This window comes from Agelaius tricolor, unplaced genomic scaffold, assembly GCF_023055355.1.
Source record: "Agelaius tricolor isolate 1412-34295 unplaced genomic scaffold, bAgeTri1.0.p SCAF_4, whole genome shotgun sequence".
Lineage (NCBI taxonomy): Eukaryota > Metazoa > Chordata > Aves > Passeriformes > Icteridae > Agelaius > Agelaius tricolor.
Genome location: NW_027269264.1, coordinates 12,521,632 through 12,539,278, shown reverse-complemented (window position 1 = coordinate 12,539,278; position 17,647 = coordinate 12,521,632). Strand labels below are relative to the sequence as shown.

General features: G+C 41.7%; 1 protein-coding gene across 3 annotated transcripts in view; it reads left to right on the top strand.

Moving 5' to 3' along the window:
• Positions 1-17,441, top strand: part of GNE (glucosamine (UDP-N-acetyl)-2-epimerase/N-acetylmannosamine kinase) — a 34,725-nt gene extending 17,284 nt beyond the window's left edge. For all 3 annotated transcript variants that reach the window (XM_071424606.1, XM_071424608.1, XM_071424609.1), the window contains exons 6-12: positions 212-299; positions 7,921-8,131; positions 10,510-10,639; positions 12,410-12,631; positions 13,506-13,688; positions 14,277-14,393; positions 15,096-17,441. In XM_071424606.1, the coding sequence (XP_071280707.1) occupies positions 212-299; positions 7,921-8,131; positions 10,510-10,639; positions 12,410-12,631; positions 13,506-13,688; positions 14,277-14,393; positions 15,096-15,331 (1,187 nt within the window). In that variant the 3' untranslated portion in view covers positions 15,332-17,441. The remainder of the gene's footprint in view (positions 1-211; positions 300-7,920; positions 8,132-10,509; positions 10,640-12,409; positions 12,632-13,505; positions 13,689-14,276; positions 14,394-15,095) is intronic.
• Positions 17,442-17,647: the final 206 nt, after the last annotated feature.

Here is a 17,647-nt window from a genome sequence, read left to right as displayed (position 1 = left end):
TGCAGGACAGTGTCTCAGAGGTGTCACCATTGCTTTAGTGGGAGCAAGGGGAGGCACAGAACTGATGAAGAGTGATGTCAATCTGATGGGCATCTTGCTCTCACAGAGGAAATAAAAACTTTTTTTTTTTTTTTCATTTCTAAAGCAGCTCATACTCTAATGCAATTTGAGCATCTGATCTGTCCTATTACCTTAATTTTTTGTTGTCTAGGTGAAAATGTTCTTCATGTTCGTGATGCTGATACACAGGATAAGATTCTTCATGCTCTACAGCTGCAGTTTGGGAAGCAATATCCATGGTGAGTACTCTTATCTTAATTCATTGAAGGGGATGTTAAAGCAATAGAGTAAAAGGCATTTAGTCCTAAGGTGTTTCATCATATTTGATTGGAGTGCATTTAAGACACTGATTGGAGGTTACAAATGATTTTTCATTTCAGAACCATAATGTGGTGTCCGGTATGCAGTAGTATTTATACAGCAAAATGTTACTAGTCATGTTTCAATACAAGTTCATTTAACATGTTCATGTTTCAATATGTGTTCATTTAACATCCAACAGAAAGTCAAGAAGACAAAATTTATATTAACCTAGACCAGTGATTAAGAGAGCTTGTTCTTTAGGAGCAGCATGGGGAAGAACATCCTGTCTGCCTACTTTGACTTGTGCCTTAAGGACACTTTGTGTGGGTACAAATGATACTGAGAGCCAAAAAATGGCCAGGATCAAGGAAGACTATAAAGCCCTGGTGAGGCACATGAAAAACATCTCTGCCCAAGTCATCTCCTCCTGTATCCTACCAGTCAGAGAAATCAGGACAGTCAGAGGCAGACACATTGTGCAGAGCAGTGTCTGGGTTTGCGGCTGGTGCTATCAAGAAGGTTTTGGCTTTTATAACAGTGCATTGTGTTTTTATTATTTTTAGCCTGTTACAGGGCAATTGGATCCCCTGGCTAAAAAGGGCATAAAAAGGGCAGTGTGTCTTTGGCAGCAGGCTGGCCAGTCTGGTGAGATGGACTTTAAATTGAAGGACTGGGAATCAGGGTGCAAATGGCAACAATTGTGCCATTGCTTCCTCCTGGGGAGCAGGTCATAGCAACCGCTGCAGAGTCAGATGTTCCTTGGCTGCAGCTCAGATTGAAGATCTGTCTCATTTTGAGGAAATTTAAAGAGATGGGCACTCTGAAATGAGTAACTTCCCCCTTGATTCCAACCAATCCCTTTCCACCAATAAGGAACAACACACCAGTAGATGCAAGTGAAAAAATAAGTTTATTAACAAACAGGATGCCTGCAGGTTGGGCGTGGGGGGGGAAAGTAAATAACTGTTAGATACCAAACTGCTAAATTTCACAACCCCACGGGAACAGAGAGAGACCTGAAATGCTGGAAATAACTGTTCCTGAAGTGGTGCCTGCCAGAGGCAGCTGCATGGCTGAAGGACAAAGGGAAACGGGCATCACACCTTTCCCTTCCAAGGTGGTGCCTCCCAGGTGACCACACATTTGCAGGAACAAAGAGGCAAGATGGTGAGAACCCCCACTGGGAAGGCAGAAGTCTGCAGAGCAGTTCTGGAGGCAGATGGAAACTTTCTGGTTCCAGTGGCTGCTGCCACTTCCTCCTGCTGTCTGTGGGCTCTGCCAGCGCTGCTGCTGTGCTCTACACCATGGTTCTGGGATGGGCTGGTGGGGAAGGAGCAGTCCATCCGCACTGGCACAGGGTGCCCGACCCCAGGAACTTGCTGGCTTATTTGCTGCCAGCAGACCTTGCAAAGTTCCCTTTGAAACAGTTTCTGACTGCAAAATGCAGTTTTTAGAATAGCAAGCCCAAGGCTGCCACAAAAGGGAGAAGCTCTACTCCCATAGTCTTCTCTCCTGGAGCAGCTCGGACTGAGGCAGGGCCAGCCCCTCCCTGCAGCAGCAGGATGGCACATATGGACTTCGCCCCAGGACAGCCCAGAAACACCAGCTGGAGTCCGTCTGAGGCAAGGTGGATAAACAATCTCCAACCACATTCCAAAGCAGCAAAACACAAGAGAAGCAATCAAATAATTGCTGTTTTCATTATTCTCTGAGACTTCTCAGCTTCCCAGGTGAAGAAATCCTGGTGAAGGAATTTTTCAGAAAATATGACAGTGACAAGACAGTAATGATTTTTTGGCCCAGATAGTTGTGGAATACAGCATTATAGATCACTCCAGGACAGGATCATAGGGCAAAACACATCAAGGGTTTTTATGCCTGTGGTGTTCATGACTCTCACACCCCTTCAAGCAGCCTGGTTGTTCAATCTTCTGTGAAGTGCCTGTATACCAACGCACTCAGCAGGTGGTATAAACAAGGTAATCTAATAAACTAAATATCGCTGTGAGGTTGCAGAGCCATGATCTCATTGGAATTACGGCAACATACCTGGAATGTTGTCATGGATGGCTATGTATAGAGGTAAATGTTGTCATGGATGGCCAAATCTAGAGAGGACAGGTCAGAGAAGCAAGGTGGTGGAGTTGCTCTTCATGTGAGAGAGCAATTGGACTGTATCAGGCTCTACTCAGGGACAGATGAACAAGTTGAGAGTTTATGGATGAGAACTAAGTGACAGGCTAATATGGGTGACACTGTTGTGGGTATTTTTGTGTGGGCAACTGAAATAGCGTCACAGGCCCTGATTCTCCTGGGAGATATGTACCTGATATTTGTTAAGAGTGACAACACAGCTTGGCACACAGTTCAGGAAGTTCCTGCAGATCAGTGAAGATAATTTTGATGCAATGGTGGAGGAGCCAGGGAGGAAAGATGTATTCTGGACCTTTTACTAACAAACCAAGAGGCACTGGTTGAAGATGTGAAGGCTGGGGACAGCATTGGCTGAAGTGACCATTAGAAACTCAGAATCCTCCCCTGGGGAAGCAAAACAGCAAGCAGGATTAGAACCCTAAACTTGCAAAGAGCTAACTTTAACCTCTTCAAGGGCCTATTTGGAGGAATCTGATGGGTTAGGACTCCAGATGAGGAGGGTATCCAAAGAGCTTGTCAGTATTCAAGCATCACTTCCTCTGACCTAAAGACCAGTGCATCCCTATGATCCAGAAATCAGGCAGAGAGGGCTGGAGCCCTAAATAGATGAGATTTTAGTAAAACTCAAACAGAAGAAAGAAATTTACAGGATGTGAAAAAAGGGACAGGCCACATGGGAGGACTATAGGAACATTGTCACAATATGCAGGGATATGAGAAGGAAGGCCAGAGGCCACTTGGAATTCAGTCTGGCCAGCGATATAAAGGACAACAAGAAGGACTTCTACAAATTCATCAGCAGCAACAGAAAGAACAGGGGAAATGTGTGACTGCTGCTGGATCATATGGGTGTCCTGGTATTGGAGGACATTGAGAAGGCCAAATTATTGAATGCCTTCTTTGCTTCAGTGTTTACTGCTGAGAACAGCCTTCAGGTATCCCAGACATCAGAGGTAAGAAGAAAAGGTTGAAGAATGGAAGACTTGCTTGTAGAGGGTGGGGTTAGAGATCAGCTAGGCAGATTAAACACCCATAAATCTACAGACCTGATGGGATGCACCCATGTGTGCTGTGGGAACTAGCAGATGTTGCTAAGCCAGCCTCCATTATCTTTGAAAAGTCATGGAGAGGGAAAGATGCCTAATAACTGGAGGAAAGCCAGCGATCTTCAAAAAGGGCAACACAGAAGGGCTGGTGGGAGATATGGTTGTTGGGATATATGGCCATTTGGGATACAGTGATCATGAAATAATAGAATTCTCAATAACTGGTGAAAGAAGGAGGGGCACCAAGAAAACTTCCACACTGGACTTCCAGAGGGGGCAGACTTTGGCCTATTCAAGAAGCTGATTCGGAAAGATCCTTAGGAAGCAGCCCTTAAAAACAAGAGGGTACAGGAAGAAAGTAATCTTGAAAGGCCAGGAGCAGGCTGTCCCTATGTGCCGAAAGATGAGCTGTTGGAGAAGATGACTGATCTGGATGAAAAAAGAACTTCTGAAGGAACTAAGGGAGAAAAAGACGATGACCTCTGCAAAAAGGGGCAGGTAATTCAGGAAATATTTAAGGAAGTGGCTAGGTCTAGTAGGAAAAAAAATCTAGGGAGGTAAAAGCCCAATTAAAACTTAATCTGGTCACTTCTATGAAGAATAATAAAAATACTTTTATAAATACATTAATGGCAAAAGGAGAGGCAAGGATAATCTCCATTCATTATTAGATGGGGAACGGTATTTAGTAACTAAGGATGATGAAGAGGCAGAGATACTTAACACCTTCTTTGCCTCAATTTTCAAGAGAAAGACAGGTTGTCCTCAGGACAGCTGTCCTCCTGGGCTGGTAGATGGGGACAGGAGCAGAATGTTCCCCTGTTATCCAGGAGGAGGCAGTCAGAGACCTGTGGAGCCACTTAGATGCTCACAAGTCTATGGGCCCAGGTAGCCATCCCAGGGGAAGGAGGGAGCTGGCAGATGAGCTTGTGAAGCCTCTCTCCATCATTTACCAGCAGTCCTGGCTCACTGGGGAGGTCCCAGATGACTGGAAGCTGGCCAATGTGATGTCCATCCACAAAAAGGGCAGGAAGGAAGATCCAGGACACTACAGACCTGTCAGCCTGACCTCTGTGCCTGGCAGGAGAATGGCACAGATCATCCCAAGTGTGGTCACATGGTACCTCCAGGATGGCCCAGGGCTCAGATGCAACCAGCATGGATTTAGGAAGGGCAGGTCCTGCATGACCAACCTGATCTCCTTTTATAACCAGGTGACCCACCTGGTGGATGAGGGGAAGGCTGTGGATGTTCTCTACCTGACCTTCAGCAATGCCTTTGACACCATCTCTCCACAGGACTTCCGCTCCTGGAAAAAGCTGGCAGCCCATGGCTTGGACAGGAGCACTCTTTGCTGGGTTCAGAACTGGCTGGATGGCCGGGCCCAGAGAGTGGAGGTGAATTGTGTCACATCCACTTGGTGGCAGTCACCAGTGGTGTCCCTCAGGGGTCTGTGCTGGGACCAGTTCTGTTTCATGTCTTCATTGATGATCAGGACAAGGGGATTGAGTTCACCATCAGTAAATTTGCAGATGACATCAAGCTGGGAGCAAGTATTGATCTGTTAGAGGGTAGGAGGGCTCTGCAGAGGGACCTGGACAGGCTGGATAGATGGGCTGAGTCCAAGGATATGAGGTTTAACAAGTCCAAGTCCCAGGTCCCAGACCTGAGCCACAACAACCTGCATCACCACAGGCTGGGGATGGTGTGGCTGGACAGTGCCCAGGCAGAGAGGGACCCGGGGGTGCTGGTCCACAGCTGGCTGAACATGAGCCAGCAGTGTGCCCTGGGGGCCAAGAAGGCCAAGGGCATCCTGGCCTGTGTCAGGAACAGTGTGGCCAGCAGGAGCAGGGAGGTCATTCTTCCCCTGTACTCAGCACTGGTGTGGCAACACCTCGAGTGCTGTGTCCAGTTCCTCAATTTAGGAAGGACGCTGAGATGCTTGAATTCATGCAGAGAAGGGCAACAAGGCTGGTGAAGGGCCTGGAATACAGATCCTATGAGGAATGGCTGAGGGAGCTGGGAGTTTAGCCCAGAAAAAAGGAGGCTTAAGGAGACCTTATCACTCTCTACAACTCCTTGACAAGAGGCTGTAGCCAGGTGGAAGTTTAGGCTAGATATTAGAAAGAATTCTTCACAGAAAGAGTGGTTTAGCATTGGAATGTGCTACCCAGGTGTGAAAGACAGTATGAAGTTCCCCTCATTTGCCTCATGACTGTCCCAGACATCTGGTCAGACATCTGGAACATGATTGGAATTCTGGCTGCCGGTGGTGGATGAACTTGCAAAAATCCTGAGGCCTCTGAGCAGAGTTCTGGCCTGCCAAGTGATTGTTCACAGCTGTGTCTACAGTGACTGCTTCTAGCAGGGCCTGCCAAGGGGCAACGCACCCTATATGCTTGCACCTGCTTCACGACCCTAGCCCAGGAATTCTCCCACCTCTTGGCCAGATGAACTTGCTGGGGCAACTTTGATAGCCCCCCCATGGAAAATCCTTCATCTGCTCCACTACCACCATGACGGACAGAGATTGAAGCCCCCTCTCCCAAGGACTGAGACTGAGACCCCCCATAATTCTGATCCAGGGGTCCTGGCCTGACTGAAGCAGGATGCCTGCTAAGTGCTGCCTGCAGATGTGTTCACTGGACCTAGACTGGTTTCCCATAGAAACCAGTGCTGAAACACAATGGGTCCTGCTCACTGCTGACATTGACTTATCCTGCTGAGAACATGGACTGTCTGTACCCTTTTTCAATATCTTTTTCCCCTCAGCCATTTTAATAGACTTACTTCAAGATCTGTTCCCCCTCTCAGCAATGGACTATAGTAGAACCCTGAGATAACCAGGACTTTGAGATCTCCCCGACACAGCAGGCGGATCCTTGGCCGGACTGCAAAGGATTTCCTCTCTACGTTTGGTAGCTGTAACCCCCCCGCTTTCTCTCTCCCCCTTTCTCTATATTTTTTCTCTCCCTTAATCCCTCTATCGCATTTGCTGTGGTCATTCAATAAAAGGTGCATTTGTTTTGATTAATACTGAAATCTCCACTGTGTTGTGTTTTGCATTCTGAACCATCACGACTCCTGTTTGTATGAGCAGATCGTGACACCAGGGAGGTGGTTGAGCTGCTGCCCCTGGAGGTGTTTAAAAAAAAGACTCGATGAGGCATTCAGTGCCATGGTTAAGCTGATAATGTTAGGTAACAGGTTGGATTCGATTGTGTCAAAGGTCTTTTCCAGCCTAATTTATTCTGTGATTCTGTTATTTGGGGTCTGGAGCATCTCTCTTATGAGAAGAGAGAGAATGTGGAAGCTGGCCCTGCCTAGACAAAGACAGGGCAACTGAGAGGGGGGAATCTCTTCAATACATAACAATGTCTCCAAGGCGGGTGCCCAGAGGATGGTGCCAGACTCCTCTCAGTGGTTCCCAGCAATAGGACAAGGAGTAAGGGCCATAAACCAAAACACAAGTTACATCTCAACTTGAAGAAGAGCTTTACATTGCAGGTGGCAGACCCCAGGCAAAGACTGCTCAGGTATGTTGTGGAGTCTCCCTCCCTGGAGACATTAAAATCCCACCTGGATGAGTTCCTGTCACCTCATCTAGACCTGCCTTGGCCTAGATGATCTCAAGAGGTCGCTTCCAACTCCAGCTATTCTGTGCTTCTGTGACACAATACTCAATAGCTGATTTGACCTCATGATGCATAGAGAGTCCTGAGTGCAAGCTTCCAGGGAAGCTGCAGAATTCTGGGAAGGTGCTTTTCCTTATTCCTCAGCCCTAATGAGTACTGACTCTCATTCCTCTAACATTTTAAGTTCTTATAAAGTTTGATAGATACTAAGGACAAGGATAAAAAGAGTATTTCTTAAGAATCTAAACTGAACAGTAAAACTGAATTCTTTAATACCAAGTATCTGATGCCGTGTATGATATTTTAGAAACAGTCATGTTGAAAACTGACGTGAATGTACGGTTTATTATTACATAGTTGGCATCTGTGCAATAAGTACATCTTACTTGATTTGTAGCACATAAACTGTCCATATTTTTATTTTTGCTTCATTAAACCTAATTTTACAGGGGTTTTGGTATCATTAGTTTCCAGTTTTCTACATTCCAGTTTCATATTCCAAAATGGAGCTAATGCCAGACTTGAAAGATCTGTGTGTGTTCTTTAAATTACTGTCACTATCTACCATGTCTCATGACAGTCTGTCATAGTGTGAGCTGCAGTATTGGCAGAGTAGCCAGATCATAATATTGTAATGATACTGTTACACTCTTCTGCCATACGAAGAACTTTATAGATTCCAGTGTTATTTCAAATTACATGAATTCTTTTTTGTATTATAGCTCAAAAATATATGGAGATGGTAATGCTGTTCCGAGGATTTTGAAGTTCCTTAAATCTATTGACCTCAAAGAACCATTGCAAAAGAAATTCTGTTTTCCTCCTGTCAAAGATAATATCTCTCAAGATATTGACCATATTCTAGAGACACAGAGTGCTCTGGCAGTGGATCTAGGTGGAACAAATCTCCGAGTAGCAATCGTCAGTATGAAGGTAAATATTCTGTTCTGCTTCTAGATATTCTGCCAGCTCCACTGGGCTTTGTGGATACGGGCTTGTGATGCAAAATAGCTCCAAAACAGAGCAGTCTATCAACTTGTGTTGAGGGACAAAGAAGATTTCTCACCTTCTTTCCTGCCTCTCATACAGTCCTGATAAAACTTGCTTATTGCTTTGCTCTTCTAAGACTGATGTTAAACTACTAGCAATGCCCATTTGTTGGTGCAAGGTTTTAGCTGCTTCTTTGTGGGTTGACTACAGACTTTTGCATATGTTGGTTCTTCTTAAAAGGTGACTCGGTTCAACCTGCAAGGTTTTGTATGTCAAGCAAAACATGGAGGGCTGCAGTATTAGATTTTTTGCTTCCCCACTGCCTTACACTTCCATGTAATCGACACAAGACCATTCTGAGCAACAACCAGCATCTAGCAAATCAATTTACTGAACTCTGCAGCATTTCAAAGATGTTAATAAAATTCATGATGAGAAGTCTTTAGCTTTTGTTCTCAACAGTATTGGACAGTTACACCTACAGTTACATTTCATATTTGCAGATAACTAGATCAGTTCAATAATAATTGCCCAGAAGGCAGAATAAGGTGCCTGAAGCATGAAGGGTTATGCAAACTGACCTGACACAGTCTACAATTTTCACATTAAGAGAAAATTTTCATTTCAGAGATGTCTGACAGATCTTCAAGGTCTTTAAAGACAGCTTTTAAAAGTGTAATATTTTTAGAAGCAAAATTGACACCACATTTTTTTCTATGAGTCAACACAGACTGGAAAAAAATAATGTAAAAAAATTCTGCCCACTTTACAGATCTTGAAGTTACATTTGTGAAAATTGAAATGCTAGCAAATCAGAGTGAAAACAATCAGACTTTCATAATAAAATTTACACAACAGATGTAAGTATTTAACAGCCAGTGGCAGAATATGAGATTTAATTTTATTTTCACAAAAAAAAGAAGATTTAAAAATTCCTTTTAGGAGGCCTTATGTCTTCTGATAATATTTGCTGCAACCTTGTCTTCCAAAACAAGTTCTCTGATGCACCCTCAAACCTAAAAGTGAAGAAGAAACTAAGCATCCAAAATCCACAAACTGTCGCTTATGTGATACTGAGATGGTGGGACCCAGTACTCAAACCCATTATCCGTGTGGAATTTTCCAAGTTCTTTGGCAACAATGACTCAGCCATGTTGTTTATAGACTGTCTTTGTTACTCCTCTTTACTGAGTTGCATTAATTCAGTGCAGTTCATTGAGATACATGGTACAGGGGATTTAACAGGGAGAATAACACTGTTACACAGGATACCTTCAGCAGTCTCCTGGCTTATTCCTGCCATGTAAACATTGAATTAATATCAGTTCCTTAGTACCCATAGATTCCAAGCATGCATCATGAATACTTTCATTACACAGCATGAATAGGGTTGAAAATAATCTTCATGGCCCCTCCCCACCCTCTCCAAAGTATTTACAAGGGCATGTAGTGACAGGAAAAGGGGGAATGCCTTCAGCCTGAAAGAGGGTGGGTTTAGATTAGATATTAGGAAGATGTTCTTTGTTGTGAGGGTGGGGAGGCACTGGAACAGGTTGGCTAGAGAGTCTGGGGTGCCGCATCCCTGGAAGTGTTCAAGGCCAGGTTCGATGGAGCTCTGAGCAACCTGGTTTGGTTCAGTGTCCCTACCCCTACCAGTGGTAGGAAGTTGGAACTGGATGACCTTTGAGGTCCCTTTGAACCCAGACTATTCTGGGTACCACCAAGTGTCATGATGTATGACACTTGATGGTACTCCACAGATATTGCAAGTAACTCAGAAGTGTAATCACTTAAAAGATATTTCTGAAAGTATAGTCAATTTTGCCTTGAAATTTCTAGCATTTCTGTCTGTCTGATTCTGCTTTTTTGTGCAGAAACCTTTCATGCAGTCAGATTGGAAAGATTTTATTTTTAAAGCACTGTGGGTTTCCTGTCCTTTTTAAGCAATTGTTACTCTCTTTTTTTAACACAGTGTTGAGCTTAAGTACATTGCTCTGTCATGGTTTGTGCCTAACAACAGTTGCAGCAGCTCTGGTGATACTTCCTCACATGAGCTATGTGTTCCTTAAAATGTGTATTTAATTTCAGATGGGAGGTTGATTACAGAAGCAGAATGCAATGCCTAATCTTACAAACTTATACTCAAGAGCTGTCAAGAACATTGTCTGCAGGCCCAAAAACTAAAGTATAGCATCTGTGTTTTTTTAAAAGAGATAAGTTATGGCTCTCTATTTTCAAATTGACCTGTAATTTATATGGAAGAGAAATTTCATCATGACATACATTTCTCTAGGGCATGTTTTGTTGTTTTTAATTTCTAGGGTGAAATAGTTAAGAAGTATACCCAGCTCAACCCTAAAACCTATGAAGACAGACTAGCACTAATTCTAAAGATGTGTGTAGAGGCTGCATCAGAGGCAGTAAATGTAAACTGCAGAATTTTGGGAGTAGGTAAGTTAACAAATACTTTTTACATCTATGTTTTCCAACATGAAATTAAATCACTACTCATTAATTTAAAACACCTCTCTAAAATGGATCTTCTGTACCTCAAGTTCTTACATATTCTTAACAAACAAACATTTCTAAATAGCTAAAAATGAGAAGCTGAGTATAAAGACTGAAGTTTGTACAGTTTGTAACAACCATTAAACAATCTGTTAAGTTATGGTAAACTGTATCTAAAATGTGTTTTTGTAGTACTCTGGATTATGAAGCTCTCTGCTGTCTTGGCCTTGTGAATCAGATGCTCAGTGTTTATCAAAACAGCTCTTTGCTGTCTGTAAGCTTTTCTTTAAAGCTAGGATCAACTGTGCAGCAGAATTTTCAGATACACCAAGGCAAACTAAAAAGGCAAGAATGTTAGGAGTAAATTTGTAGCTAACAGAGACAAAAGCAGCCCTTCTGCTGACTTCTAGTTCACTTGCAGTACAGTTCTGTATTAAGCTGTGCTTGTATCAGACAGGGCTTCTTCGGTTTGATGGTGACTAGGAGATTTGGCCTTAAATATTAGTTATTTATGAAGATGTTGATTAATGTGTCCTGGATTTTTAAGAAGGACGTAGAATATTCATTTTAGTTGAGAAATGTTCCTAAAGAAAAGTAGTTTGTTCCAGATGAAAACTTACCTGAATCACACACTACAAAGAAAAGTTAACTTGAACTTTAAAAACAATGATAAGTACACAAAGCTGTAAGGAGAAATGTTAGCCCTTCAAATCTGATCTTTTTTACACCTCTAATGTTCAATTCAGCTGCTTGTTTTGGAGCTTTTATGGCTGCTTTCCATTACAGCATTAACCCTGGAGCAATCTTCATATGTGACGCAGTCATATAAGCTCTGTACAAGAAAATATTCAAACTTTATTGTCTAGAGCTGCATACCTCCATTATGGACACCTGCTTTTCAGTGGTCCTGAGAGATTCCACCAACTCTGGAAGCCTCTCCAGCTAGGGAAAACTGGGTTGGCCAATAGAGCCTGTTACTGGTCTACTTTGTTCAGCAGACAAATCTCTGAACACAGTTTTGATCTTTCACAAAAACTGTGTGTTTTTAAGGAAAAATCGCTACTCTAGGTCTAGTAATTATTTTTAGTCATTCTGAATCTTGAGAGTAATAGCAGACTTCCGGACACTAATAGAGTTCCAGGGTTTGAATAATTTTTTTTTTCTGTTATGTCTTTTCTACACCACTAACAAGAAAGGCAACTATTAAGTGATTTGCTGCAATCTTGCCTGAAGTAGGAACATTAACTCTCTGACTAACAACCACTACCCATCTGGTTAGTCTAAAGATACTTGGTGCATTGTGATTAGAGGTGTGGCATTCTATGAACTGTCTTCTTTACTTTGAGGGTGACTGAGCACTGAAACACACTGCCTGGAGAGGTTGTGGAGTCGTCTTCTCTGGAGATATTCAAAATCCACACGGACAGAATCCTGTGCCACTTGCTGTAGGTGAACCTGCTTTAGCAGAGAGGTTGGACTAGATTATCTCCAGCAGTCCCTTTCAACCCAAACCATTCAATGATTTTGTGATCTGTACATGTCAAAAGTTGAACTGCCAGTAATACTTCAAAAATTTTACTTTCATACTCTGCTTCAAAGCCTAATATTAGGGGGAAAAAATCTTGTCATTAGAGAACGAAAAATAGGTTTTTACTTAAAGTCTGTTACACAGACTTAGTTTTCATTTTTCTCTCCTGTATTTTTGGGACTTAGGTATTTCCACAGGTGGACGGGTAAACCCTCGAGAAGGAGTTGTGCTTCACTCTACAAAACTCATTCAGGAGTGGAGCTCTGTGGATCTCAGAACTCCTATATCTGATGCTTTGCACCTGCCAGTCTGGGTGGACAATGATGGAAACTGTGCTGCTCTAGCAGAGAGGAAGTTTGGTCATGGAAAAGGAATAGAAAATTTTGTAACACTGATTACTGGTACAGGTGGGTATGTTGTAGTTCAATGACACCCAAAGTCCAGCACCATCACTTAGAGGCTCAGGTGTTCTATAGGCATAAACATTACCACTGTGCCTGGAAAACCAAAAATTCTTTTGCTATACTGTTTGTTTGGTTTAGGGTGCTTTTTAATTTATTCCAGCAAATAAAACCACTTCCATAGTTTATAGACTTTTTGATCAAAGAAGTTCTTCTGGTACTGCTACACAGGCGAGTAAGGAAAATCTGAGCAACTTCAACTGGAATAATTTGGCATTTTTCAGCTTTATAGATTAATCCTCTTTCAAATTCAGAAATGCAGAATATGTATCTGGAAGATAAGCAATTGAATATAAGAAAGAATGCTTAAATCTCAAATGCAAATGTGGGGTAACTTTTGTCATTTGTTAAGTATATAGTCCTTTAGATGGTGGCAGTAAGAACTAGTTGATGAATCTACACCCAGTTTGGGGAGGGGCAGCAGAGGCCTGCATATTTATCTGTCCTGGCCCTTTAACACACAAGTTTAACTGTCTAAATACACCATTAGAACTTCTCTTCTGAAGTGCAAAATTTTAAGGCCACTTGGATAGTTTTCTGCATAAAGAGTATGACTCACAAGCTTAAAAGTTCTGTCATATTTCAGTACCATCCATAGGTTTAAAAAAATTACAAACATTATATACCATTTTGATACATATATGAATAGGAGGGAGCTATGAGCTTGTGTATTAGGAGTGTCAAATCACTGAAGCAAATTATTTAATCTTGTCTACATCAGAATCAGCAAATATCAGTGTTTTGTAGTCTTTAAAAACTGTTGGGGAGCCGGGGCTATTTGTCTTTTTTTTAAACAAAAGAAGTCTTAATATCTTTGCAGGAATTGGAGGTGGAATCGTTCATCAACATGAATTGATCCATGGCAGTTCTTTCTGTGCTGCTGAGCTTGGGCACATTGTTGTATCCTTAGATGGACCAGAGTGCCTGTGTGGCAGCCAAGGATGTATAGAAGCATATGCCTCAGGAATAGCGTTACAAAGAGAAGCTAAGAAACTGCATGATGGTATCTATTTACTCTGGGTTTGAAAACACTGTTACTAAACTGCAGTATAGGAAGACATTTTAAAAGAAGGTATTGAGAAAAAATTAATCTGCCTTCTTTTTCTAGGAGGAGACAAGAATAGGTGCACAGGCAGCATACATAATACAGATCATTTTCAGTGGCAAGGAACATTTGGAACCACTGGTCTCAGAACTCGCAGAAGCACACAGTAGAGCTGGCCTTTTCTTTTTAAGCTTGATGAAAACCCATCTGACAGGCATTCTGTGACATTTGGTTTCACAGTGATTGTCTTTCAGCAAAAGCTTCTAAGTCTTAAATAATTTGAGAATATTTATATTTTATTTATTTTTGGGTCCAACAAGACTAGTGAATTACCACACTCTAACTGTTTGAGTTTGATTCCCTGCTTCTGCAAGTAGTGTCCTGAATAATATGGATATGATTACTTCAGCTAAACTCAGGGTTGAACAGATTGTTCAGGATTCAGTATACAAGTAAAAGAGATGGAAAGATTTTAATTTTTCTTTTTTTTCACCCTCTGACTTTCCACATTATCATGTTTTGCTCTTGGTTTTCTCTCCTTTTCAGATGATCTGCTTTTAGTAGAAGGAATGTCAATGAAGGAGGAGGAGATTGTTAGTGCTGCACACCTTATTCAAGCAGCTAAACTTGGGAATACAAAAGCAGAGAGCATTCTCAGAACAGGTGAGAACATAGCCCAGAGGGTGAAACACTTTCATGATTGTATTTTAGGGGATACAGAAATGGTAGCGCACTGTAACACTACAAGCAGCCTGTACATGTTGAGGCCCTCTCAATATAGATATTACTAATGGTAATGAGATTTTAAATATAAATGTTGGAGAAAATGTCAGCAGAAGTGTTAAAAGTATCTGTTCCAGTAAAAAAAAAACCAAAATAAGATTAAAAGGCTCTGCTTTAAAAAAGAAGTAAAGTCTCAACATTATCATAAGGGAAAATGCCATTTCATTGTAGACAAGTGAATGGCTGTCAGAGATAGCAAAGGCAATTTATGTTATGTGCTACTTTACATGGTGGATTTTACTGATTTACTAGTTTTAAGCATAGTCCTTCCTCATACACTGAGGTGGTAGAGCGATGCTTTCCTATTTTCTCCTTTCTTACAAGCATGCTTAATGCCTTGTTTTGTCTTTTCACATCCATAACGTTGAATAATGCATTATTGTGCAAAAAAAATTGCCTTTTCTTTTTTTACTTTCAAAAGAAAATTTAATAGCAGACACATATTACCTGATAACATAAAACTCTGAACAAAACACTTTACTGACTTTCCAGTGTTATTTGCTGCTAACAGAACTGTTTCAACTACTGATGCTAGAACTGCTCTGAGTATTCTACTCAATTTCTTTTTACTTCATCTTTCAGCTGGGACAGCGCTGGGCCTTGGTGTTGTGAACATTCTACACACGGTGAACCCGTCTCTTGTGATCCTTTCTGGGGTTCTAGCTAACCACTATGTTAATGCTGTCAAAGATGTGATAAATCGACAGGCACTGTCCTCTGTTAAAACAGTGGATGTGGTGGTCTCAAATCTAGCAGATCCTGCTCTTCTTGGAGCTGCTAGCCTGGTACTGGATTATACCACACGTAGAATATACTAAAGAATTACAGAAGAATTAGAGAATTGGACTATTCAAATTCCTAATGGGTGGAGGGAATACTTTGCCCCAAACTTTTCTTTGATGAGAGCAGCTAATGAATCAAAGTAGTGTTCTGAGTAGTTAGTGACTACTTCAGCATTTCCTAATTGAGGTATTATCTTTTTGTATTTTTCCTAAATTTCAGCTGACTTCATTGGAAGTAATGTGCAATTCTGGTTTTTTAAGCACCTCTGTTGTTAAGCCTATACATTACTTTTGAGCGTGGCTGACTTATTTATGAGCATCTCTTGCTGTATGGGGATAATGTTTATGGTGTGTAAAATTATTATAACTCTTGGGGATCCATATCTCATTTCCCGCTTATGTGAAATGAGATGCTTACCAGCTTTTCAGTTTCCAGGATTCCACCCACAAAGTAAAGATGAAGTAATCATCAGTAGCAGGTAGTAATTTAAGTGGGTGGAAAGGAGGGCCTCTACAATAAAAAAAGGTTACACCTAAAAGAAATTCCTTTTCATTAAGGACTTGGTAGAGGCAACCAGGTTTACTTATTAGATCATCTCTGAAGGCCAGAGTCCCATTTTAGAAGCTTTGCGTATGAAAGAAAAAAAACTACAGTTTAGTGAGCTTACAGCCTGCAGAGGAGTCCAAACAAACTGATAAGAGAGCAGTGAGCATCTTTGTCTTCTGGCTATGGCCAGTAGTAAATTGTTTGAATTTTAATCTTAGGGGACTTTTCAAGAGACTTAATCTACTACTTTAAGAGAGCAGGGCTGCTTATTCTTTGGTAGCCAGTTAGCTGAAATTCAGCCACATGGCACAGCTGATCATAAAGAACCTTTCACTGCAGAGTGACACAGTGCATCCCCTCAGCCATTCAGGTGGCTGAAGGTGCATTGTTCTTGTCCTGCTTTCACCATCAGCTTTCAGGATGGAGACTCAAATCTGACCCTCATCCTTGCCTTCAGAGCATTCAGAGGCCTAGGAGAAAAGTATGTCAAGTACCAGTGAAGGCTTGCCTAAGTAGGCTGTGGTTTGTATTTCTTTAATGAGTCCTTGATATACAGTGCTGTCTTTATCCAGCTGCTTTTTTAGCATTCTTTCAAGATGCTGGAGGAATTGAAAAACCAACCTATCTATCAGCTAATCCAGAAAGATAGCTCTAGAGGAACAGTCATAAGACTATCCTGTCCTGAATTTAATGACCTATTTTAACATCTAACTCAACCACTGATATTCTCAGGAGTCCAGTAGTGTGTTAGTACAGGGGCTATTTCCACACTTGAACTTCTCCTCCAATCAAAATGAAACAATCTTCTGCAACCATTGCCCTGTCCTATACAATCAACTTGGAATGAATAGCTCCTAGTTCATTTGCTAATTCTGGGATATAATCTATAGAGATTGTCTTTACTTCACCCTCTCTTCCACAAGGAATGCTTACTGGTAACTCACATCTTCAGAGCGGATTTCAGGAATACCACCAGATTTCCCTCCTGACATCTCCAGGAAGAATCCTGCAGCCTCTATACCACTGGCAAATAACTGGTTCTTAACTCTTTGCCACGTTATACTAGGCTTTATGTAACCAAGGAGATTTAGTTTCTTTTCCTACAAGTCTTGGTTCACTTGATAAGTATTGAAGGTAATGGAATTACCTTCAATGCCACAGTATGAGCAGGTCAAGGAGAAACTGGCATTTCTCTGCAGTGACAGTAACTCAGATCAGGAGTATTGAGGTTCTAACAGTGAGGAGGCCTGTCATTTGATCTTTCCATCCTCTACTATGACAAGGAATGCCTGGCTGGAATGCCTGGCTAAAAGTGGGACCAGGCTTTTGCTTTCCAGACCCTCTGAAGCTCTGTATTTCTTATATCTCAGACTCAAAATGTTTTTCCCGAGCAGCTAAAGGGAGGGTGCAGGCACAGAAAAAACACAACAGACTAAAACACAATTGAAAAGTTTTACACCTTTAATGTCATGTTAAGAAAACAGTTCTTTAAATGCTTTTGAAAATGCTTTTTTTCTGTCAATTGGCCAAGAACTTGCTGCATATGTAGAAGCAGTTTATAAAATCAGAAAGAATAAAAAATCATGTTTAATAGTGTAATAGTGGTTTTGTTTGTCTCTACTTCTTTCTCTGTTCAGAAGCATCCTTTGAACTTCAGGTACTTGAATGTGGATCAGAGATTTTATGGATATTAGCCCCCTGTTGTATCCAGTCCCAGAAGGAGCAAACATCAGATGATCACAGAGTATCTGCAGCAGTGTGCTTACTTGTTGCTGGCCCAGTGTCCTTTAGAATAGCCCATACCG